At 43.2% G+C, this 26,001-nt stretch overlaps 1 protein-coding gene across 1 annotated transcript; it reads right to left on the bottom strand.

The window, feature by feature from the left end:
• Positions 1-23,721: 23,721 nt before the first annotated feature.
• LOC149208381 (uncharacterized) lies at positions 23,722-24,384 on the bottom strand. The gene has a single exon (XM_089398322.1). The coding sequence runs from the start codon at positions 24,382-24,384 to the stop codon at positions 23,722-23,724; it is 663 nt and encodes a 220-aa protein (XP_089254448.1).
• Between the last annotated feature and the right edge of the window lie 1,617 nt (positions 24,385-26,001).

Raw genomic sequence — 26,001 nt, 5'->3', positions numbered from 1 at the left:
AGGTCCCACTGTACCTGGAGCAGACGTCGGTTATACTCACTTGGATTTTCCGGGGGGTTCACTTCACTCGAGACGGTTAAAGTGGAGGAACTTGTGCCGGTCTATTCATTAAGCAGGTTGTCGGGGTAACTGTTCCACCCGCCATTTCTGTACTGAATCCAGCGAGGTTGGGCTTCATCACCAACTAGCGCTTTTGGTCCGGAAGACTACTGTTTGTGTTTGGTTTGACGCTCTAGATTCTTTAGGCGTGTGCTTCAAATTTGTTTGGTTTTTTAGAGACTTTAGGGGATTTGATTTGAAATTTTACTTTGTTTTCGTGTGTAGTAGTTAAAAATCTTTAATTGTGGCGGAATTACCGAGACAGTCCCGTAGACTTCGGGGCCAGTCTCCTGAGACTGTTTCTGTGGCCGAATTGTTGAGGCGATCCCGTAGACTTCGGGGTGAACCTCCTCGAGACGACCCAAGTGTCTTAGAAGGTTTGAAGGTCCTTGTAACTCCTCCTAGTGGCAGTAGAGTAGGTTCACCTGAAGAAGGAGAATCTTCCTTGGTAGTCCATCCAGATTACCAAAGTTTAGAGACAGGTTATAATCCCGAAGCTGTTACAGTTTCTGAGCTTGTTGGTAGTTTTTCATCTGCTAGTGATACAGGCGAAGAACCTGAAATCTCCGAACCTGTTACTCCAACTTCTAGTGCCCCTGATTCACCTAAGGTTGAAAGAATTATCACCGAAAATCTTCCTTCTGGATTAATTGCTATTGAAGAACTTGTTCCAGAGAAGAAGAAGTAGGTTCTCTTTTTGAAGATCAACTTACTCTTGAACTAAGAGAGCGTGAATCTATCTTTTACAGCCCTCCTAGAAGTACTACTTGGTATTCGCGTTAACCAATTATTTAGACAACTAAGTCCTGGTTTTTCTCCACCTCGTACTCCTTTTCCATCTAGAGGTATATACTCCTGTAAATATGTCTGGTCAGTCGTCCATGTTTTCTCAATCATCTGAATCATTTTTACATGGCGGTCCTTCTGTTCCCCCTGGATATCAGTCACTTTCTGGTACCTTTGCGGGGGCATCTCCTCAACCTATTGATCATGGGTTATTAACTGGAAACAGTGGTAATATACCATTGGGTATAGGAGACATTTACATGATGTCAGGTTCAGTTCCCGTTTCCCAACCTCAAGGTGGCCAATTACCGCCTGGGGGGCAACCTCAGTTAACGCCTGGGGGACAACCTCAAGGTACACAAATTGGGTCTGGGGGGCAACCTCAAGGTCAGTATACACCTATGGTGCAATACATGCCTCAAGGTCAACCCCAGCCTCAATATGTACCCCAAGGTCAACCTCAGTATCAATATCAACCTCAAGGATGGCAACCTCAAGGATGGCAACCCCAAGGGTATCAACCCCAAGGGTATCAACCTCAAGGTTATCAACCTCAAGGTCAAGGTCAACCCCAGTATCAGTATTTACCTCAAGGTTATCAACCTCAAGGTCAATACTCGAGTCAAGGTTATCAACCGCCTCAAGGTCAGTCATATGTTCCAAGTATGGGAACTGCACCTTACAATTATCAATCCTATCCTCAATCCGGTTATGGATCTCAGTATCCTCAACCTGTTACGGGTCAATACCCCGGAATGTTAGTGTGGGATCCATCACAAGGTCAGCAGGTGTTGCAGCCAAGTTTACAGTTGTTACCTCAAGCTGGACAACCCGTAGTTTCTGGTACACCCCAGCAACCACAACCTGTCCAGTCAACTATTCAAACTCCTGTAACTTCGGTAGTTACTCAGTCACCAATTGCACCTAGTACTCCATCTCAAACGACTGCTGCAACTACCGCACCATCTGTCCAGTCCACCGCACTTACTTCTGGAGTATCGACGGCTCCGGTTTCTACTGTCTCTGTAACCACTCCTCAGACATCTTTACCGTTGTCTGGATCCACCATTCAAACCACGGTCCAGATGCCTGCAGGTCAGCCTGGTATTAGTACGGTTGTTACTCCTCAACCTCAATTTGTTAACCAACCATACCAGGGACAGTACCAACCCGGACAAGCTGTCCAACAGCCGGTTTACCAGTATCAACCGTATCCTGGGTACACTTATCAACAACCTCAACAACCCCAGTACGGTCCGGTTAATCCTGGTTTTCCAGGAGGATATAATATCCCCAATGCGACTCCTGTTCCTAGTTATCCTGGATATCCTCCTCCTGGGGCTGGTCTTGTGACCCAGACTTTTAGAGATCCTAACCGGCAGTTACCGTTTATTGCAACTTTGGATTTACCAGACTTGACGCGCCTAACGAATGATCCAATTCAATATCTTCCGTTCTGGCCGCCAATGCCAAATAAGTTGCCCAGTGATATACCCAAGTTCGAAGGTAAGTCTGGAGAGGATCCGTCCAATCATGTGATGACTTACCACCTCTGGTGTGCTTCAAATTCTATCTCGGATGATTCGATCCGCTTACGTCTTTTCCAGCGTACACTCATTGGTCTCGCAGCCAAGTGGTACATTGAGTTACCACGGGCCTCTTTTTACAATTTTAGCCAGTTAGCTACCTCGTTCTTAACTCACTTTCAGTTGCCGGTCAGATACGATAACGGCACGGAATTATTAACTTCGCTAAAACAATCGACGTCCACGTATATTTCTGATCACATCCATGAGTGGAGACGTCGTAGGAGGTTAGTGAAAGTTTTTATCCCGGACCAAATCTTAGCTGAATGGTTTGTTAAATCATTATTACCGAAGATTACTGAAGATGTAGCTAAGGCCGGGGTAGTTACTGAGGAGCAAGTCATTGCTCAAGCGCAATACCTTGACTTAGTTTATACTCAGTCGGGTACGTTACACGAGAAGATCCCAGATCTTCCAAAATCGAATCAAATCGCTGCTACTCCTTCGGGATCTCATGCCGCTGATGGTATGATTGGTATCGTGAATACGAAGAGCAAGAAGAAGTCTTCCAAGGCTTCAACTACTCCAATTATCACTTTGCCTGATTCTCCGACAGGAGAGTCTTCTCCTGAACTTACCGCCGATATTCACGCTGTAGAGTCATCTACGGCCAAATCAAAAAACGGTGGAAAGAAGAAAGGAAAGAAGAAGGCTAAAGCAGACAAGGCTCCAAAGGAGAAAACTGAAAAGTCGGAAACCAATGACGAAAAGCGCAAACCTCGATATCCTTGTCTTATTTGTGAAGAGGATCATTTTACGAGAGATTGCCCTCATCGGGCCGAGGTTGTGAAAATAGTCAAAGGTTCTCCCACTCCTGCTGTGTTAAAAAATCCATTTCCGGAGCAGGAGAATAAGATGATAGGTTCTTCTTCGAATGCCAGTGAAGAACCCATTTTGATGATGTCTCATGTGAGGATTGCGACTCGATCGCAAGATTATGGTAGTAAGACTCCTGTTGATGGTAAGGAAGCAGAATCTTCTCATTCTAACCCATCAACCTCAGCTCCTGGTTCCGATCCACTACAGATCGAAAAACCTAACCCGGACTTAGTAATTAAACCGCCCGCCAAGGGTGTACTTCGAAGGTCTGCTTTCAATCCACATGCGAGAGCAGCCCAGAATTACAACATTGTTGAGGACTTAGCTGTTTCACCCTCAGCAATGTCGGCATTAGAAGTGCTGCAATCATGCCCAGCACAACGAAAATTACTTTTGTCGGCTATCGGAGCTGTTGATGTTCAGGACCCGAACCTGATAATCTTTGATCTAGAAAATAGTACACCGCGTCTCCCCCATCAAATGGCTTTCCAAATTCCAGTGATAGTCAAAAACAGGCCTATTCATCGGACTGTGATTGATGAGGGAGCTTCTACGTGTATTATGTCGATTCAATGTTGGAGATCCCTTGGTTCTCCTTCGTTGAACCAATCCCCCACCATCCTTAAGGCCTTTGATGGCCGTGGGTTCCGTCCGTTTGGTATTCTACAAGAATTGCCTATAGGGGTAGAAGGTAAAACCGTTAGTCTGGATGTGGAAGTGGTTGATGCCCCTCTAGACTACAACCTTCTTTTGGGTCGAAGTTGGTCATATGCTATGACAGCGGTCGTTTCATCGGTCTTCAGAGTAATTAAGTTTCCACATAACGGTAAGATCGTGACTATTGATCAGCTGACATACTTTTCATCCGACCCAGCCTCTTCAGAGAGTATCCAGCATGTCGGTAAGACGACAATCCCTTATAGGGACGTTGGTGTAGGTTTAGTTAAGGATTCCGGTTTACTGGGAACTTTTCCTCTCCCTCCACTCAGCGTAGACCTTCATTTGCAACAATTCATATGATTACATCAGAAAACATTATTTATGATGATCCTTGGATTGTCCCATCTGACTCTGAGATAGACTCATTCGGTGATGCTATGCCTTTGAGTCCATATGAAATTGCTTATGAAGCTGTCATGTCTTTTACCGACTCGCATTCAACCGAAATCGACCAAATGAATGTGGTCAGTGAAGAATCACTTTTCACCTCAACCTTAGAACGGATAGCGTTTCCCGAAGTCGTGTCATCTGACGAACAACTTCGCGAAATCCTAAGTGTAGACGATCTACCATGGGAGGATCTCCATCACAGATCTTCGTTTTTACCTAAGGATGATGCATTTGAAAATGATTTTTCATCTATCTTTACCGCTGAATATGTCAAAGACGCTCAGGATCCAACGAAACATTCTGATTCAGAGTTGAATTTAGGGAATATTTCTCGTACTATTCCCATTGATATTTCAGTGAAGCCCGGAATTGAGGAAAACATTCATATAGGTGCCGCATGTACAGAAGATGAAATCCAAACTTACAAGGCCCTATTCCAAGAATTCCGCGATGTGTTTGCCTGGTCTTACGAGGAAATGCCGGGAATCGATCCTGCCATTGTTGTTCATGAAATAAAGACCTACCCGGATGCTAAACCCGTCCGGCAACGGTTGCGTCAGATTCACCCTCGAAAAGCGGCTGCGATTAAAGCAGAAGTCGAAAAGCTGTTGAAAGCAGGTTTCATTTATCCGATCCCGTTAACGGATTGGGTATCGAATATTGTTCCGGTCAACAAGAAACAAGGAACAATAAGAATCTGTATCGACTATAGGGATATAAATCGAGCTTGTCCAAAAGACAACTATCCTACGCCTTATATCGATCAAATTATTGATGATTGTGCCGGAAGTGAAATGTTTTCCTTTATGGATGGTTTTTCGGGCTATAATCAAATCAATATTCTACCTGCCGACCAACCAAAAACGGCATTCATTTGTCCATGGGGGACATTTGCTTATTGCAAATTACCTTTTGGGCTTAAGAATGCCGGGGCCACTTTTCAACGGGCGATGTCTTATGCATTTCATGACATCAAGCACATTGTGCAACCGTATCTCGATGATTTGCCTGCTCATTCTTTACATCGAGCTGATCACCTTGTCCACCTACGAGCAATCTTTATGAGGTGTAGGCATTATCGAATTCGGTTGAATCCCCACAAGTGTGTTTTCTGTATAGAAACAGGTCGATTGCTGGGATTTGTTGTTTCAAAAGCCGGCATTCGCGTCGATCCCTCGAAGGTCGAAGCTATCATCAAATTGCCTCCTCCTTCGAGTTTGCGCCAACTCCAAAGTTTGCAAGGGAAAGCAAACTTTTTACGCCGATTCATCCCAAACTACGCCGAGGTCACTAAAGGTTTTACACGGTTGTTGAAACAGAACGCACAATTCTTTTGGGACGAGATTGCCCAACAATCTTTTGATGCACTTAAACACGCGTTGACCCATGCACCGTTGTTGCATCCTCCCAACTACAACCAGGACTACTTCTTATACCTCGCAGCTTCGCATTCCACCATTGGAATGGTGTTAGTTCAAGAAGATGAATTCGGAGCGGAACATGTGATATATTATCTTAGTAGGACCTTAAATCCCACTGAGTTAAAATATTCGCATGTGGAGAAATTGGCCCTGGCAGCCGTTCAAGCTGTCCAGCGTTTTCGTCACTACATTCTTCTCCGTAAAACTACAGTTATTTCGGATTGCAACCCTATGATTTATATTTTGACAAAACAACTGCTAGGGGGCAAGTACTCTAAATGGATTGTTATCCTGCAAGAGTTCGACTTGGAGTTCGAGAAGTCCAAGTCTAAGAAATCCTTAGTTTTTGCGGAATTGATGTGTGATTTCCCGAGTGCTGACACAGAGACTGTGGCAGAGGAGTCCATTGCGGACGAATCTTTGTTTCTTATCAGTACTTTAGATCCGTGGTACGGGGATATAATCATCTATCTCCAAACCCAAACCTTTCGGCCTGAAGCTTCCAAGGCAGAACGTCGAAAAATTCGGTTTCAATCCCAGCAATACAAAATTATTGGAGATACACTTTATCGCCGGGGGCAGACTTAGTTTTTCGACGTTGTTTAACTCACGAAGAGGCTGAGAGGGTTTTGAATGATTGTCACTCTGGAGCATGTGGCGGTCATATGTCTGGGTATGCCACAGCTCAGAAGGTGTTGCGCGCTGGCTATTTCTGGCCGTCTATGTTTAAAGATTGTATCATTGCCGTCAGGAAGTGCCACAACTGTCAAGTGTTTGATCGCAAGATGCGCGCTCCACCTGCTCCTCTCCACCCTATAATTGTCGTTGGTCCATTCGCCAAATGGGGTATCGACTTTATTACTTGTAACCCTCACTCGGCCGGGGGGCATGCGTATATCATCCTCGCGGTTGATTATTTTACTAAATGGGCCGAGGCGATGCCTACATTCGACGCAAGCGGCAAAACAGCTGCAGTTTTCGTATTCAATCATATCATAACTAGGTTTGGTGTCCCACAAGCAATCATTACTGACCATGGGAGCCATTTTCGAAACGTCATGATGACTGAGCTTACAAGTCAGCTTGGTTTGCGCCACGACAGTTCTACTCCTTATTATCGACAAGCCAACGGCCTGGTTGAATCCATCAACAAAGTTCTAGTCATCATGATTCGACGGATCATTGGTATCATCGAACGAATTGGCACAACATGTTATTTTCGGCACTATGGGCATACCGAACCTCAGTGAAAACATCAACAGGGTTCACTCCTTTCCAGCTAGTTTATGGCTTGGAAGCTGTGTTACCCATTGAATGCGAAATCCCATCACTTCAAATGGCTGTCGAATTACTTCCAGCTACTTCCGAAGAGGATAAACGTTTATTGTACTTGGCTAAATTAGATGAGACTCGACGTGACGCTACATTAGCAATCGAGACTCACGCGAAATGAATGAAAGCTCAGTATGATAAGAATGTGACCCCTCGCAGTTTTTCGGAAGGAGACCTAGTGCTATTATATGATCAAGCTAACGATAAGCTAGGTGCTGGAAAATTCGTTCCTATGTGGCATGGACCCTACATTGTAAAGCGAAAGCTAGCAAAAGGGGCTTATGAGCTGGTTGATTTTGATGGGGACTCTTTGGGTAAACCCAGAAATGGACTTTACCTAAAGAGGTATTATGCTTAAATGGTGGGTATGGAGAAATTTTTAGATAGGTTAGATTTTCTTTCTAGCTAGCGTGTTTGTTAGTTTAGTCAGTGTGCTTAGCTTAGAGAGTGTGTTTTTCATCGTTATTCTGGCTTATCTTGGTTTTACTCTTGATATTGCAGATGTCGACGCCTCTCCAAACATACATTGGATTTGCTGATGGTGCTTGTCGTAGTACACGGAATATCTCTTCCGCAGCTTGGGTTATCTATTCGCCCTCTGACGAGTTAGTTTCTATGCATGGGGTAAGCCTCGGTCAAACAACGAACAACATTGCAGAATACAGTGCAGTGGTTGAATTATTATCCGAATCTATTTCATTTGGAATTCGACGTTTGATAGTGAGGTTAGATTCTGAACTTGTTGTATTACAGCTTAATAGAGTTTATGCCATTAGAAATCCTGTGTTATTAAGGTTGTTTTTGAGAGTGCGTCTCTTGGAACGTGAATTTGATTACATTGAATATCAGCATATTCCAAGGTCTTTAAATACATTAGCAGATGCAATTGCTTCTCGAATGTTGGACAGACATTTACGATAATCATGCAAGTAAATTTAAAAACATTTCATCACATATGTTAAACAAGATAAGCCGGTAATAGTGATATATATATAGATAGGAGTGTGTCAAAAAATATACATCGTCTTCGATCATAGGTTGAAAAACACCTTATGATCGGCAAAAATGATAAGTACAAAAAGCCAAAAATGTCATGTGTATACAAAAGTGACTAGTCAATCACTGGTGGTGCTCCCTATACGACACCACTGCACGGGCTACCTTACGCAAAAATCTCCTAAACGGTCCAGGGACTGCGACTACAAAGCGCTGAAGCCTGATAGGAATGTCATCCATAGTAGTCTCAGGCATATCTGCCGTCAGACGCTCTAGATCATGCTCCAACTCAGCTAGTACTTCTGCAGCCGCGTCCTGTGGGGCCGGTACCGGTGCAACTGGATGTCTCCTCTCAAAAGGCCGGAGGTTGGCTGGGCGCTGTGGACCAACATCTGCATTTTGAAAATTTTACTGTCAGTTTTGAGACGATATATATAAAAACAAAAAAATACATAATTTAAAAACTTGTGAAAAATAAAGTACCTCTGTCATCCCATTGTTCTCCCTGTGGAAGAACCATGTCGGATCATGTCGAAAATCTACTTCGGCATACGGAAAGTCCTGGATCGAAAAAACCTGGTCCTCTAACCAGTGAAAGTAACTATCAGTGAATCGAACAACAGCCGCGCCCTCGTCAGGATGCCGGGCCATCACCGCAACCCATCGTACCAGCTTTGGCTCCCGAGGACCCAAGATATCAACAGTGAGTTGCTGAGGGATCAGCATCAGAACTCTCTCTAAGGCAAAGCTCACGACTAAAGGCCCATATCCAAAAGTTTTCAGTCGTCCGTTCTTTGCCTTAGTCAGTTGGCTCTTCATATTAGCCGACACAGCATCACACCAGTTGAAAATGGTGCCTTGGTAACAGTCAATTGCCATCCGCATTTGGGACCCAGAAGAAATGTGCAAAGCGGACGCGCCGCAAATTCTGGTAACCGTGAAAGCAATAACTTTGAGTTCACGCAGAGAGATGTGTTTGATTTCCACGCCTTTCGCATGGTGTGAATTGGGTGTACACCAATCTTCCCGGAGACTAACAAGGGATTGGCCACCCGGCCTAGTCCCGGCTAGATTGAGTTGCTCACCTCTATTCGACAAGCCAGTGAGAAAGTATACATCAGAGGGCTCTATCTCGAGCTGGTGCCCTCCGATGTAAAAGCATTGTTCTTGAACGTTCCATCTCTCAACCAGCCATTCCAAGAATCTTACCTGAGCCCTCATGCCCGGTATGGCCCAGTATTTGTATAACCCGCATGCTCTTAGGGCATCCAGGGAGGGTTGGTGTTCTATTGCAGCTTCATCAACCTCTTCGTGCTCTCTTTCTCTCCAATCCAACATGGTGAGTGCCCTACACACCAAGAAATAATGATTAGAATTAATTTGGGGAAATTTGAATGGTTATTTCTGAGGATTGGGGTTTCAAACTCCGCGTTCCACGAAGGACGCACCCCGCGTTTGGAACATAGGGCATCGGGACGTAGCTGGCCTGAAGGTGGGCTGCGTCCCCCGACCATTTTCCTGTATAGGAAAAAGTCGGGGGACGCAGGTCACCCGAAGGGCACCTGCGTCCACCGAGGAGGGAATTTTGAAACCTAAACCCTCCCAAAAAACAAAACTAAAACCTAAAAAACAATTTTAATCAGATAGAAATGAAGAGTAGGATGTTGTAAAATACCTGGAAGAGACGGTGTTCGATTCTGACGGTCGGATTTTCCGCAGCGACCACGGGAAGTTTCTTGCCAAAAGCCCTTTTTTCAACCTCAACAATAAAATGGTAAAAATGACATGGTAAAAAGTCTTTTTATAGGTTTTTTGGATGAATTTGTTCATTTTTTACCATGAAAAGATGTTTTTCGATGTATTTTTGCCTATCTTAAACAGGTATGAGTAATGTGTTGCTTTTGTGCAGGACAAAGGGATTTAGAGGGAAAATTGTCATTTTTCACGAACTAAAATATCAGAGTCATCTTTTAAGCCCTTTTCTGACTCCTAAAAAATGAAAAGATTGTCGAGCGTTTCTTTTGCACTCGTTAAAACGGAATTAAAAGACAGTCCCCTTATAGCTCTTTTCTGACCGTAAAACCAGGAAAAGATTGTCGGGTTTTTGTCGTTTCAAACTCGATAAGGAAATAAAACGACGTGTCCTTGATCGCTTTTTACTTTTCAGGTCAACGACACTAATATGAAAGTACTCCTTGGTCGTAAGATCAAGCGGTTCCCCCAGGTATTATTTTATACTTTTTCGGGCTTGAGGGACACAAATGTACGAAAAAGTTCAACGTGGAGTCTCCTTTAGTTTTTTCAGACTCTCTAAAATTGAAAAACACCGAGTTTCTCCTATACTGGGCTCGTAAAACATTTTTACAGTAAAGGACCTGTTCAATTACAAACAGGAACGAACCACTCCTTCCTAGGGTTCAAATTCAAACTAGGTTGGACTCATCCGAAGGATGAGCTTATAATCAAGCATATGTTATCCTCCTCAAGCTTGTTAAAAATAAAGAGGTACTTGCCAGAAATGGTGGGGGAAAAGAGAGAAGAATGAACCTGTTTGTTACCTTTTGTCTCAGAAGAAACTTTATTACCACTCTTGAACACGACACTTTTCATTCACCTGGGTTGGGAAATCTTTTACCTCACAGTTGATCAAACCACTTTGAAAGTCTTCAGCCGGGTTCCGGGGATTAACTTTGAGTTATTTGTCACCAAGCCATCTGTCGTGTCGTTATGTGTTCAAGAGGTCTGCAAGCAAAACTTTCATCTGCAAAATACTTGTCATCCATTTGACCATCCCTGAGTCAGTCCTTACAGCAACATTTCTTCAACTTGGACAATAATTTCGTGTTGCGGGCTTGCCTGCAACGGGTCGCTTTCTATCGACATCAACACATTATCTAGAAAGATGACTTAGAAATCGTCAGTACCTTGAAGTCTGCATGCATCAATGGCAGGTTTCTCGCCTTTGACGTCAGTTTACATCATTGACTTTCAATCAAAGGATTCCGTGAAGTGTTCGACATCAGAACATCTATTCACATTTCACGGGTTGTGTTGGGTACTTTGAGAACCATTGACATCACTGGTGGTCTCTCTCACACTTGTTAACAGTATGCATCATGGACTGGTAATCAAGTGGTTTCTACCATGTTCGACATCAAATCATTTAATCACATGGCTAGAATCGTACCAATTCGAGAAGTAGAAGTGAAGACCCTGGATCTAGTTTCCACCATCCAGGCTACGAGGAGTTTTGTATTCATTATCTATGTAGACTAATCATAAACAGATGGCTGCGTCCATACTGTGTCTACAAAAGTCTATGATTGTGATGTACTGCAAGATCATTCCTGTATCAGAGTAGTTAGTCTGTTAGTTAAAGTTTTAATCTGAGTATGGGAATGCCTACCTCAGTGATGATATAATCTTATACATGTATTTTGTGTTGAAAATTGCAGGTTCTAACCAGGCTCTCCACGAGATAATCCTTGAAATGATAAAGCGCTTCACCCTTCCTAGATATTACAAACCCTAATCTATTCCAGGCTTCGCACTTTAGGGGGCAATCTGTTACACTAAAAAATGTCACCATGACTATTTACAGTTAGTATGGCTCAATCAACAGTCATGCTACCCTCTTAGGCAAGTCTTATGCCTCTGCTATCCATGTCAAACTCAAAAAAGAGAGAAAGTCTTGTATAAATGTATTTATCTCTGGGGACGCAGGTTCTCTCAAGCCTTACCTACGGGTACGCACCCAATGTTCACAAAAGCTGCGTCCTTGGACGCTCTGTATGTTAAGGGACAGGTGCGTCCCTCTGTAAAAGGCAAAATGCGCAAGTTTTCATCTTAAAAAAGTTACTTGTGGTTACTTCTAGAACATTCTAGAGGTCGGTTTGATGAATTGGATGCGCCTCCAGTTGGTTCATGTATCCCTATTAAGGAGGAACTTATCCCATCAATAAGGGAGCTATCCCATCCAAAGAGGGGGTTATCCCATTGATGGTGGACCTGAATAACTTCCTCTACAGCACTATAAATAAATGCATTGGGCCTGAAGGAGGGGAGGTTGAAGCTATACATTTTCTTTGGGTAAATGTTGCAGGAATTAGGACTCCCATTTAGAACCTTGTGAGGAGAGATTGTCTTTGCTTGATTCTACTTGGAGGTGGGTGAGCTTTGTCAAAGTAAAGGAAAACCCTTGATGGACCCTGGGAGGAACTTGCACAACACCAAGGCCAGGTTGTAAGAGTTTCTTTGTTTCGTTTTTAATACAAACTGGTTCATTTTTCTCAATAGCTTATGTTAATGAGTTATTTCATGTGTTCCTTGGTCTGCATGTTGAATATATGTTTTATTATATGAAATGCAAGTGCTTTGTAATTGTTTGACTGTTGGTGGTTGCAGGAATTGATGTGAAGGAGGAGCTCATCCGGATCGGCAAGGACGAACTACAACAACAACGTTTGGAATAAGGTAAGCCTAATCACTTGTATTTTTCATGTTTTAAAAGGTGTATTTAGAGAAAGATCGTTCCTTTTTGTCTTGTTTGTCACTAGAGAGTCTAGGCTCCTAGGGAGGTTGGTTGTGTCCGCACAAACGACTCTTTCCGCCATGACAAATTGGCTACTCCACTGGGGAATCCATTAATGTGAAAAGTCTTTTTCTTTGTATGAACTTTGCTCTGAGAAAATTATTTTTATTTTCTGGTTTTTGACTGTGTGAATTAGTATTTGGGTGGGTTAGCTTCAGATTTAATTAGATTTAGTTTTTCTTAAGTTTTCCAAAAGGACGCACCCTCTGAGTATTGCACAGTGCGTCCTTGGACGCACTGTTGCTGTGTGCACAGAGCGGGCCCGCACCTGTTCTAACGGGTCGCCTGCTTCCCCCTGCTAAAATTTGAGAAAACTCCATTTTTTACTTTTTTACTCTTAGATTTTGTTTTTTCTTAGTTTTTTCTGCCCAGATCCTTTAGTACCCTGTCAAAGATCTTCACCTGAACTTGTCTTGATAGATTTGAGTGTTTTAGTGGATTTCAACGAAGTTTAGGCCTAGGGTTTGATTTTTGAGTAGGTCCTGTAGTGACTTTGACGGTAGAAGTTGTCAAGCCTTAGATCTCTCTGGTTTTGTCAGCCTTCTTAGAAGTCGGACCTGTCATAAAGTCTACTTGTGTGAGCAACTTGCCATTTAAGTTGTCTTTTGGGTCAAATTTCAGATTGCTTGTTCATAAAGTGTTGATTTCCATTTTAAAAAAGAACAAAAAGATTAGAGTTTTGTTTTGACTAGTTTTTGGTTCTGCATTAGCTAGTCCTTGATTTGATTGTGGTCAAGTAAAACACCTTAGAACTATTTTTGTTGGCTTTACCTCATTAGGTTTACTTAGGGTAATTTCCTTTTGATTTGTTTTTGAGTGAATCCTTCATAGATTTCATAGTTTTTGGAATTGATTTTTATTAAAATAGATTTATGCCTTTTATTAAATAGAAAAAATACAAAAACATCTCCTTTGAAAAGTTTTGTTTCAAGTAGCATTTGAAGTATTTTGGACGAAAAAGAGTTTTTTCGTGCAAGTAAAGAGTGGTCATGTTTGTATGCTTGGAAAGATAAAGAGAACTATTTCTTTGATTGTCCTTATTAAGAAAGTTGCTTTTATTAGAAATTTGCATTTCTCAACTCTCTTAGTTAGGAATTTCATTGAAAAAGGAAAAGTAGTGTAAATCATCCTAGGTGCATTTTTGTAGTGGTTTCGAGTCGAGTCTACACACCATTGGTTTCACTTCCATCACCTTTTGACTTAAGAAACAACCTTAAAAATAACGCTTAAAGTAAAATCAATCTAGTAATTTTTATTTGCTAGGGCTCTGAAACACCAACATAGCTTAGGCTAGTGTCTTGGAGTAGGTGAGTACTTAACTCTCCAAGACTACAAAACCAAACAAGTAGTTTATCTTGTGATAGAATAAATCCAATTGTTTCATTTGCACTCTGGGAAAGCTCCTCTTAAAGGAGAAGCACGAGCTCGTGTCCGAACCAGTGTGGGGATCATTCCCCCCTCGTTGGGAACGATGCCAGACAGTACGTATTACAAACGGTAAACCTCGGATTAACCATTGTCGAGGAGCCAGGGGTCACTTATCGGTAAACCTTGGATTATTGTCAAGGAGCCGGTAAGGGGATTGAGCTTGCTACTCTGCCCTTGCGTGCTGTCGGAGTTTAGACTGTTCCCCCAGGTGTACTTGTTGCGGTTGGTAACCTTAGTGACCATAATCTTTAGGATTCTACCGAGGTGACGGTGGAGGGAAGGTCCCACTGTACCTGGAGCAGACGTCGGTTATACTCACTTGGATTTTCCGGGGGGTTCACTTCACTCGAGACGGTTAAAGTGGAGGAACTTGTGTCGGTCTATTCATTAAGCAGGTTGCCGGGGTAACTGTTCCACCCGCCATTTTTGTACTGAATCCAGCGAGGTTGGGCTTCATCACCAACTAGCGCTTTTGGTCCGGAAGACTACTGTTTGTGTTTGGTTTGACGCTCTAGATTCTTTAGGCGTGTGCTTCAAATTTGTTTGGTTCTTTAGAGACTTTAGGTGATTTGATTTGAAATTTTACTTTGTTTTCGTGTGTAGTAGTTAAAAATCTTTAATTGTGGCGGAATTACCGAGACAGTCCCGTAGACTTCGGGGCCAGTCTCCTGAGACTGTTTCAGTGGCCGAATTGTTGAGGCGATCCCGTAGACTTCGGGGTGAACCTCCTCGAGACGACCCAAGTGTCTTAGAAGGTTTGAAGGTCCTTGTAACTCCTCCTAGTGGCAGTAGAGTAGGTTCACCTGAAGAAGGAGAATCTTCCTTGGTAGTCCATCCAGATTACCAAAGTTTAGAGACAGGTTATAATCCCGAAGCTGTTACAGTTTCTGAGCTTGTTGGTAGTTTTTCATCTGCTAGTGATACAGGCGAAGAACCTGAAATCTCCGAACCTGTTACTCCAACTTCTAGTGCCCCTGATTCACCTAAGGTTGAAAGAATTATAACCGAGAATCTTCCTTCTGGATTAATTGCTATTGAAGAACTTGTTCCAGAAGAAGAAGAAGTAGGTTCTCTTTTTGAAGATCAACCAACTCTTGAACTGAGAGAGCGTGAGTCTATCTTTTACAGCCCTCCTAGAAGTACTACTTGGTATCTCGCGTTAACTAATTATCTAGACAACCTAAGTCCCGGTTTTTCTCCACCTCGTACTCCTTTTCCATCTAGAGGTATATATAGTCCTGTAAATATGTCTGGTCAGTCGTCCATGTTTTCTCAATCATCTGAATCATTTTTACATGGCGGTCCTTCTGTCCCCCCTGGATATCAGTCACTTTCTGGTACCTTTGCGGGGGCATCTCCTCAACCTATTGATCATGGGTTATTAACTGGAAACAGTGGTAATATACCATTGGGTATAGGAGACATTTACATGATGTCAAGTTCAGTTCCCGTTTCCCAACCTCAATGTGGCCAATTACCGCCTGTGGGGCAACCTCAGTTAACGCCTGGGGGACAACCTCAAGGTACACAAATTGGGTCTGGGGGGCAACCTCAAGGTCAGTATACACCTATGGTGCAATACATGCCTCAAGGTCAACCCCAGCCTCAATATGTACCCCAAGGTCAACCTCAGTATCAATATCAACCTCAAGGGTGGCAACCTCAAGGATGGCAACCCCAAGGGTATCAACCCCAAGGGTATCAACCTCAAGGTTATCAACCTCAAGGTCAAGGTCAACCCCAGTATCAGTATTTACCTCAGGGCTATCAACCTCAAGGTCAATACTCGAGTCAAGGTTATCAACCGCCTCAAGGTCAGTCATATGTTCCAAGTATGGGAACTGCACCTTACAATTATCAATCCTATCCTCAATCCGGTTATGGGTCTCAGTATCCTCAACCTGTTACGGGTCAATACCCTGGAATGTTAGTGTGGGATCCATCACAAGGTCAGCAGGTGTTGCAGCCAAGTTTACAGTTGTTACCTCAAGCTGGACAACCCGTAGTTTCTGGTATACCCCAGCAACCACAACCTGTCCAGTCAACTATTCAAACTCCTGTAACTTCGGTAGTTACTCAGTCACCAATTGCACCTAGCACTCCATCTCAAACGACTGCTGCAACTACCGCACCATCTGTCCAGTCCACCGCACTTACTTCTGGAGTATCGACGGCTCCGGTTTCTACTGTCTCTGTAACCACTCCTCAGACATCTTTACCGTTGTCTGGATCCACCATTCAAACCACGGTCCAGATGCCTGCAGGTATTTTGACAAATACATTACATCATGACTCAAATATAATTATGAAGACCGACACTAGTTACATTCTTCAACACCTCAAATGCTAGATTTGAAGATCGATAAATGAATGACCAAAGATGATACTCAACTCCAACTTTATCTTCAGACTAGGGCCCTTCCACTAGACACCTTTATCGCACAATGCTGATACATAAAAAGTATTAATGGAACATGAAGAAGAATTTCTTAGATACCAATGAGACTAGCATGGCAATCCTTGGCACTAAGATATATCAATTCTCTATACCAAATTTAACATTGTCTACAATTGACAACTTGGCAACTAGACTGTGAAAGCATGACCCTCTTGAAATAGTAAGAGGGAGGGCTTAATGTGTTTCCAAGTATTATATTTATTCATTTTTTTTGTTTTGTTTTCTTTTTTGTTACTTATAAGAAAATATATATCATAGATTTATCAATTGCAGCTTTAAATTAAAGTTGGCATTTGTGAGTATGGACCTACCTACTTAGCACTTGTGGATACATTCTTCACTTGTGGACCTAGTCTAGGGTTAGGGTTTTACCTTACTTGTCTCATTCTCTTCTAAAATGAAATAGGACATCACCTCATAACATTATTAGCTTGTTGAATGAGAACTAGAGCAATGCGAGAAACGGTTGCAATAGCTAGGGCTTGCTATTTTGTTTGTTTTGCTTCATGAGCTTGAGAGAAGCTTTTGGCTTTGTATTGTAAGATTGGGAGAAGTTGATTTGTTGTTTGTGTTTTGCATTTCCAGCTTGTAAGAAATTCATAGAAATTGATTTGTGGTAATGTAATCATTTTTCGTGTGTAATAGAAAGAGATGTGTTTGTTTTGCCAAATTTGCATGCAAATAGCACAAGTGATTAGCTCAACTTCTTGTTAGACACATTATTGTTGATTTCTGGTAGCATCGGATGTTATCTAAGTCTCAAAATTTGCAGGGAGGCTTACACACATGCATTATCCAATACCCTGAAATCGTTTTAGGAAATTCCACCCGAAGATAGTTTTATTAAAATAATTAATTATTTTTAATGGGACCCTAAGTCTAAAGTTTAAACTTAGGAAATTAAAATAATTATTGGGTATTAATCTAACTGTGGGTGAAACTTCTTGAAGAAGACGAGGATCAAGCCAAAATGATCTAAGCCATTGATTAGAAGTTAATCTGGGCCGTTGGTTGTCCAACGAAAATATATAAGAAGAGGTTAAGATATAAGAAGAGGCTTGGGGGGCACTTGGAGAACACATAGAGTAGAGTTTAGAAGATCGAATTTCTGAAGCAGAGTAGCTGCCGGTGAGAAATTCGAAGTGAGCTTTTGCAGTGAGGGGCAGGGATAGTTCCGGTTGGAGATTTCTCCTGATCTGGGAATACTCAGCAAAGAAGGCAGAGAGAGATCCGAGAGAGGCAGCGCAGAGCTAGAAGAGGTTGACGTAGGGCCACACAGAGGTAGCGTAGAGCCTTGACAAGGTCTGAAAATTTGTTGGAGGAATCGATTTTAGAGGCCAGAAGTTGGGGTGTGAGATCGGGAGGTGAAAATCGAAGTTCCTAGGCAGCAAATCGATCAACAGAAGGGGTGACACAGTCCCTAGAGGCAATGCAAAGGCAGCTAGGGGCCGTTCATTCAGTGGCTGGATCAGTGAAATCTCCAGTGATAGTGTGAGGTAATCTCACTTATCACTCTGTCAGTGATATTCTTTGTACTAGATATCTAAGAGGGCATTCAAAGATTGTATTCAGAAATTACTACTACATAATAATAAAACCCTTAGCTGTTGCACCGGTTTTCCCACACTGGGTTTTTCTGGGGACATTTGTCCAAAAATAACTGTGTAGATGTGTTGTGTATTTCTTTCTTGTTTAGTTTCTTGTTTCCGCATTTTATTTAAATGGTGAAGGTCGCAGTTTATTAGTTTCGGTGTTTTTTTTTTTTTTTTACAAAATCGGTTGCTTGATATATTCAAAAAAGTTGGAGGAGTCTAAGCTCCGATTTTACAAGAGATGGAGTTACAGTAGTTGCTTGTGTTTGTATTTCATTGTGGCAATACACATGAGTGCCTTTACTGTTCACTTGTAAGATCCTAGAACAAGTATAGATTCTTATGAATTGGGACAGCAGAAGACTGGTTTTGCAGTACATTTAAACAATAGTGATATATCTGATATGTCAGTCGATGGAGGCCTCAGGATGGCTGTCAAAAGTCACGAGTTCTGCTGAATAAGATCCAATTTGATTTTTTTCCAAAGTCTTCAAGAATGAGAATAAACTGCGTAGACAGAGATTGCTGCAGATGGAGGTTTGATCAGACTCCTTGATAATAGAAGCGCAGTTCCTTGGAGAGTGGCGATTTGGGGCAATCATGTGGATCAAGGGATGAATTGGTGCAGGCTCGCTTGATTGCATAAGAGGCTTCCTTTTTCCCGTGAGCTGGCATGACTAGCTCTCTTATCCGCTTCTTGGTTGTTGGATCGAAGGACATGAAAAAATTGGCACTCCAAGCCCTGAGACAGCAGATTTTTACAACGACTGATGATTTGATGGAGAAAGAGATTGGATGCTTGTCTGTTGCTATTCATTAAACTGATTATTATAGCCGAGTCACCAAAGATGAGGGCTTTGTTAATCCCTTGGTTCTGAAGCTGCAAGATACCTTGGAACAGACCCAGAGCTTCAGCTCGGTTGTTGCTTAGTCTTCCCAAACCCCATTCAAAGGAGGACACCGGTGCACCTGAAGGATCCAGAATGATGCCCCCTACGCCGGCAGCTCCCGGATTAGATTTGGAAGCTCCGTCAAAAAATAAAGAGTGAGAATTCTTTGAAAGGAGCCATTTACCGAAATCATCTTTTGTGAGGCGGATTTTCCATTCTGGGTTGTCGGCTTTGCCACTGAACTTACTGATCTTTGTTGCTGAAATGGTGCTGGACCTGTCTATCAGATTCCAAATAAAGTTTCGCTCCTCTGTCCATAGGCTGACGGGATCGATTCTCTTTGTTATCTTAGCTGCTATAGTTTCCGATGCAAGACTTGAAGCTTTAAGGATTATGTGCCTGATTGTAGTTGCTTTGTCTCGGAAGATCATACTGTTTCGAGCGATCCATATGCGCCACAAAAGAACAAAAGGAATGGCGTTCCAAACTCTTTTAGCTGGGTTTTGATTCGTTGAATGCCAAGGATAGCTTCTCCTCCAGTTGTTTAAGGCTTCGACAATAGAATGTTGGGGATTCCAAATGGAGGGAGCAGAAGGTATGATGCTGTTCCAGCATGAGGCAGCAAAGGGACAAGATATAAATAAGTGCTGTATGGTTTCCTCTGCCGCTTGACAGTTGGGACACCTAGAGGGTCCGAAAATGCCTCTTTTCCTGAGGTTCTCTGTAGTTAAAATTTTACCATGGAGAAGTGTCCACATGAAAAATTTGATCTTTGGAATTGCTTCAGCTCTTTTTAAAATCTTCCCATGAGCCCAGACAGCAGTGGGGTATTCCTTGCTGCTCAAGTAGCTGTAACCTGCTTTGATGGAATAGTTTGTTCCTGAAGGGTCCCAACGATACTCGTCCTTTGCACCTTTGATGGTGGGTGCAATACTGTGCAGACAGCTACAAAGAGAGTCAAAGCTACCTTTGAGATGGTGGGGTATGGGTGGGAATTCCCATTGAACCCAGGCATTAGTTGATTCATTCCATTGAGAGATTTGACTCAGTTTAGATATGCCTTTACTGTGGAGATAATGAAGAATAGGGTCGATATCTGGAAGACTGTTTATGGGAGGGTTCCCCATGATTTTGTCCGAACCAATGTTCACCGTTTCACCTCCTTTTGGCACTTTAGAAACATTTTGCGCCATGAAGACGATGGCTTTTTTACAAAATTTCCATATCTTTGTACAGTGTCTGTTGGGGATTTCAGCATTGAGAATTTGCGATCTTGGCTGATTAAGATATTTTGATTCTAGGACTTTTTTCCACCATGCAGGTTGATTGTCCATAAGTCTCCAAATCAATTTCCCACCGAATGCTAAATTCATAATAGATGGGGACCTGATGCCCAGACCTCCATTCTCAGGGCTTTGTATAACCTGTTTCCAGTTTACTAGGTTGAATTTTTTCTTTTCATTCTTGCCCCCTTGCCAGAGAAAAAATCTGAGGATGCTATCCATTTTTCGGTGGAATGAAGCTGGAGCTTGGGCCAGAGAAAACTGATATAAAGGAAGGGAGGAGAGCCCTGATTTTAGTAGAACCTGTCGCCCAGCTGGATTGAGCCACAGAGTTCCCCATCTCTGAACTTTCCTTTTCATTTTGTCTAGCGTTAAGTCCCAGACTCCAGTCTTTGCTTTCCCTATGGTTACCGGCATTCCCAAATAACTGAAACAGTCCCAATCTAACTTGCAGGGGACACCAAAAATATTGGCAATATTATGTATCATTTGGGATGAAGCATTCCATCCATAAATACAGCTCTTAAGGTAATTTATTTTACCTCCTGAATATCTCATGAACTTGTCAAGCAGGGACTTGAATCTTCTTGCAATAATGGTGGTCGCCCCCCCTAGCAGAAGGGTGTCATCGGCAAATTGAGAGTGATTTATATTTTTAATGCCATCTTCAAACTTGATGCCCGTAATGAGGCCTGACTGTCTCTTTTGATCAAGGGCACAGCTAAATGATTCTGCCATGAGGATGAAGAGATAAGGGGATAAGGGACAACCTTGCCTTAGTCCTCTTGAGGATTGGAAGGAAGGTCCGGGTCTTCTGTTGATGAGGGGGGTGATCCAAGGTCCAGAAATGCAGCATCTTATGACATTAATAAGAAGAGGTGAGAAGCCCATCCTTTGAAGAACTGCAAATAAAAAAGAATGCCTTACCCTGTCAAAGGCATTGGCCAGATCTAGTTTTAGAATGAAGCCTTTCTCATTCCTTGCATGACTTGAGTGTATGGCCTCTTGAACTAAAAGAATAGAATCTGAAATTTGTCTGTTTGCCATAAAGCCTCCTTGGTTTTCTGAGATCAGCATCGGTAGAAGAGGTTTGAGCCGAGAGGCTATGATTTTAGTGAAGATTTTGTAAGATGAATTGCATAAAGATATGGGCCTGAAGCGAGAAAAATTGGATGGCCGGTTCTCCTTCGGAATGAGAGCCAAGTGGGTAGAATTTGTATATCCACCTATTTTGCCTTTTTTTTGGATCCACTTGATGTATTTTATGAGGTCCTTCTTTATCAACTCCCAGTAATCCCTGTAAAAGCTAATTGGGAACCCATCCGGACCAGGTGCCTTGTTGGGATGGAGGTTCCAGATTGCTTCAACGATTTCTTCCTCTTTTATTTCTGCTGTCAAGTTTTTGTTCAGATCATCTGTGACTTTAGAATGCAAATGCTGTAACAGGTCATCATAAGATTCTTCCTCCTGTACTTCGGTTAAGAGGTCCTTGAAATGTTCTGTAGCTGCTTCTTTAATATCTGCTTGTTCCACATGTTGAGTCCCTGCGCTGTCCGAGATGGCAGTTATGGTGTTTCTGACTTGTCTTGCGGTGGCTTGTTTATGAAAGAATGATGTGTTCTTATCCCCACTTTCCAGCCATATTTGTCTTGATTTGATGCGCCACTTTTCTTCCTCCTGCCTTTTAATTTTGCTCAGTTTATTGTACAACTCTTCTTCTTGGATTTTTTCGCTATGGCAGTAATCCTTTTGTTCTATTGTGCATTGGAGTTCAGCGATTTGAAGTTTTAGCTCATGCTTTTCCTGTTCTGGCTCCTTGTAGTGCGATTTGGCCCATTGTCTAAGCGCTTTTTGCACATTCTTTAGTTTGCTCTCCCATATGTAGCCTGGGGAACCTTCAATATGCTGTCTCCAGGTGAGCTGGATGATGTTTTGGGCAGCTTGTTGATCACTCCAAATATGATTATATTTAAAAGGCAGCGGACCAAGGGTGCAGTGAGTATTCAAGGCGAGGGTGATTGGATAGTGGTCTGAAGCAGCAAAGGGCAAAATGGTGGAGTTAACAGATGAAAAGGTTGACAGGAGTGAGATATTAACCAAGAATCGATCCAGCCTCTCCATGATATTGTGGCTGCCCAGCCTTCGATTGCTCCATGTGAACTTGCGATTTTTTGGAGCTATATCTATCAGATCACCAATGTGCATTACATTTTCCATTTGATTCCTGAAAGGGTCTGGCAGAAAATTCCCCCCTCGCTTTTCATTAGCATGCAGGATTAAGTTGAATTACCGCCTACTATGGTGTTGCTGCTGTCTCCTTCCATGATGTGATTGCTAAGAGTTTCCCAGCATTTTCCTTTATCCCTATAGTGATTGGGGACATATACATTGAAGATGACAATCTGTTGATTGCTGATATTATTTCTCAGGACTGTTTTTATCCAATGCTGATCGATTAACTCAGCTTCACTTTGCCAATCATTTTGATTCCAGATGGTGGTAATTCCTCCAGAAGCTCCTCTTGCTTCACATATGCTTCCTTTGTAATTTTTATACTTTCCAATGATTTTGTTGATTTCTGATTCTCTTTGCTTTGTTTCCTGTAGTAATATGATGGATGGTTTCTCCTGCACTATAAGGTCTGTTAGAGCATTGATTTTAGCGGGGTGCCCAAGTCCCCTGCTGTTCCAAGAAAGTATTTTAATCATTTCAGACCTGTGGTTCGAGGAGGTGCTCTGCCTCCCTTGTCTTTGCTTGCTACTTCTTGATCTTTTGTGGCCTGAATGTAAGATTCTATTGGATGTTGTAGACCAAGGGCTATGTCTTTCTGCGCGTTTTCATCCCTATGCTGCTTTGTAGTCTTTCTCCCCAGCTTCTTTTGACCATCAAAGGAAGAGCCCTGGTCCTTGGAGTTGCTTCGGGTGATTCTAGGGGGGAGTGGTTCAAGTAAGAGGGGAGGAAGGGCACTCATAGAATGAGGGGAGGAGGGCTGATCAGGAGGGTTCGAAGGAGAAGGGTCACCTTCAGGGAGGGAAAGAACATGGAAAGGGTTGGAGGATGGAGGAGAATGAAGGGGTTTTCCAAGTCCAGGGGAATGAGATTGATGAGGAGGGGAAGGCGGAGGAGATGGGATTTGGGCAGAGGTTTTATGAGAGGAGGGTCCAGGTTCATTGGGTAAAGAGGGACTAGGGGCTGTTTTTTTTTTTTTACCACTTCCCATTGCTGATCTTGAGTATTATTATCCACATTAATAATCTTAGTGCAGCGATTGGCAAAATGACCATACTCGTGACATACCTTACATTTGAAGGGGATCTGTTCGTAATCAAGCTATTGTATGTGCGACCATTCATCGACTTTGATCTTGATAGCTTCTGGAAGTCCTTTGCCCAGGTCGACCTCGACGCAGATACGGGCGCATGCTTGCATGTTGTCTCTTGGTTCGCTTCTGTCAATATATTTGCCGACTGCATTTCCAATGGCTCGCACAGAGTCATCTCCCCAGCAGTGTAATGGGAGATGTGGGAGACGTACCCAAACAGGAACTGCATTAGGAATGTCAAGCTCTGGATCGAAATCTGGTGTCCACTTGTTTAAGTACAGACCTCTGGAGTCCATAAAATAAGGTCCATTGCGAAAAATCAGATCCTTGTCATTCTTTGTCTCGAAGTGAAAGGTAAAGTAGCCCTTCCCGCAGAATCTAATAGCAATTTTTCCTTGGATTTTGTCCGACCAATTTCTTTCCACCCACCTCTGAACAGTTTTAGGTGAGGGCCAAAGACCAGTGAATTGCCCTATCAGACCCTTTTCGGCCAAAGCAAGAGCAGCCATTCTAGGCAGAGTAGGAGGAAGGGAAACCTCTTGAAGTCCTTCTATTTTTTTTACAAATTTTGAAAGGGTTGGGCGATCTCGTTGAGGCGGCAGGGAACTGACAAGGGCTGAGAAAGCCTGCTGCTGTGCAACCTCCTCCGGTGGAGCCTCCGGAGGGGCCATCAGGAAGAATGGGGGCGCAAACCAGAGATCTGAAGGCGCAGGCAGCGCGCGTGCTAGGTTTCTCAGGAGCGCGAAAAATGATTTATTAGTTTCAGTGTTTACTGTAGGAAATAGTAAATAATTTTGTTCAATAATTAACAAATAGAAGAAACATAATCAGTTGTTGCAGTAGAAATTTGGGCATCCAAATTTTCACATGGTATCAGAGTTGCAGGTGAAACAAGAGAGCAGTGCCGGAAGAGCCCAACGCTGAAGGAAGAAGGGAAGTCGAAGTGCTGCATAGGCAACAAATCGAATCCCCGGAGGGATTGTGCAGTGCAGGCCAGGAGGGCTAGATTTTTGTGGTAAATCTCTCTGAGTGAGTCGACAGAGAGGTAGGATTTCCAGATCGAAATCTGTGAGTGGCAGAGGGAGCAACGCAAAAGTAGCTTCAGCGAAGAGGGGTTTCTGGTGTGACACAGTTTTCTGCAGGCAATTTCCAGGCAGAAAGACGTTAGAGGGAAGAAGAGACACTTGAGGTCATTTCTTCCTCAGAGAATTCCTAGCCAGGGAATTCAAATTCTCTTTTGCTGAGCAGCAGCAAGAGAGAGGAGGTCATTCAACTTTTTCGATTGGTAGAGATGGCAGCCAGTGGATTGAGAGATCAGGATCGGTTGGATGGTGCATCCAACTATGTGATCTGGAAGGCAAGGATGTTGTGCCTTCTGGATGAGCATTTTCTCAAGATCTACGTTGACAGCGTGGTAGCTGAGCCCGCGGATCCAGATCCGCTCAAGAAGTACAAGGGAGAAATGGTGAAGACCAAGAGAATGATCCTCGATGGAGTGAAGGATCATATAGTCTGTCACATCGCTGGCAGAGACACTGCCAAGGAGATGTGGGATGCTTTGTTGACGCTATATCAAGGATCTTTCGAGCAGCAAAAGATGTACTTGGAGCAGAAGATGAGATCTATGCAGATGCAGAAGGGGGAACACATTGATCTGTTCCTTACTAAGCTTCAGGAGACCCAAGACGAGCTGGCAGCTATGGGGTCAACACCTCAAGGTTCCGAGATGGTAAGACTGGCCCTGAATTCAGTTTTTGAGGAGTGGCAAGTTTTTGTCCAGAGCATCCTGGGTAGGGCGACTTTGCCAGACTGGGATGGAATTTGTGCAGCTCTTAAGCAAGAGGAGCCGAGGAGAGGCTTGGTCAAGTGTAAACTTGATGGAAGTAGCAGCATTGGGTCGAAGCCCAAGGAGGAGGAAGAATGTACCCTCGCATCCAAGGGGCATCAGGAGTAGCGGAAAAAGAAGAACGATGTTAATGCTTTAGGTGTGGTGAATTCGGTCACTACACAACATAGTGTCCTCTCAGGAAGAAGGACAAAGATGAGAAGCATGATCCGAAGGTTACAGTCGTGAAGATCAAGGAGGAGTTTGCCATGACAGCCTAGGCATCTCGAAGAGGGAGGTGGGGAGATCTAGAGCTATAGTTCGAAAGGACTGCAGTTGGGTAGGATCCTTGAGGAGTCCACCTCTCTGATCAATTCCTTGCTACAGGAGCCTAGATCAGAAGTAGCAGGATGAACCAGTGACAGTTGATGCAGAGGAGTGCCAGAGTGACAGTTGTAGTGGC

This window comes from Pinus tabuliformis, chromosome 1_2 (genome assembly GCF_031772625.1).
Source record: "Pinus tabuliformis cultivar Carrire ecotype Pingquan chromosome 1_2, CPIR1, whole genome shotgun sequence".
In the NCBI taxonomy this organism is placed as follows: domain Eukaryota; kingdom Viridiplantae; phylum Streptophyta; class Pinopsida; order Pinales; family Pinaceae; genus Pinus; species Pinus tabuliformis.
Note: the sequence above shows the minus strand (reverse complement) of the source record. Positions and strands in the feature narration are given on the sequence as shown.

Coding starts and splice junctions, on each gene's coding strand:
- LOC149208381 (XM_089398322.1), bottom strand. CDS start 24,384: ATGGCCCCTCCGGAGGCTCCACCGGAGGAGGTTGCACAGCAGCAGGCT.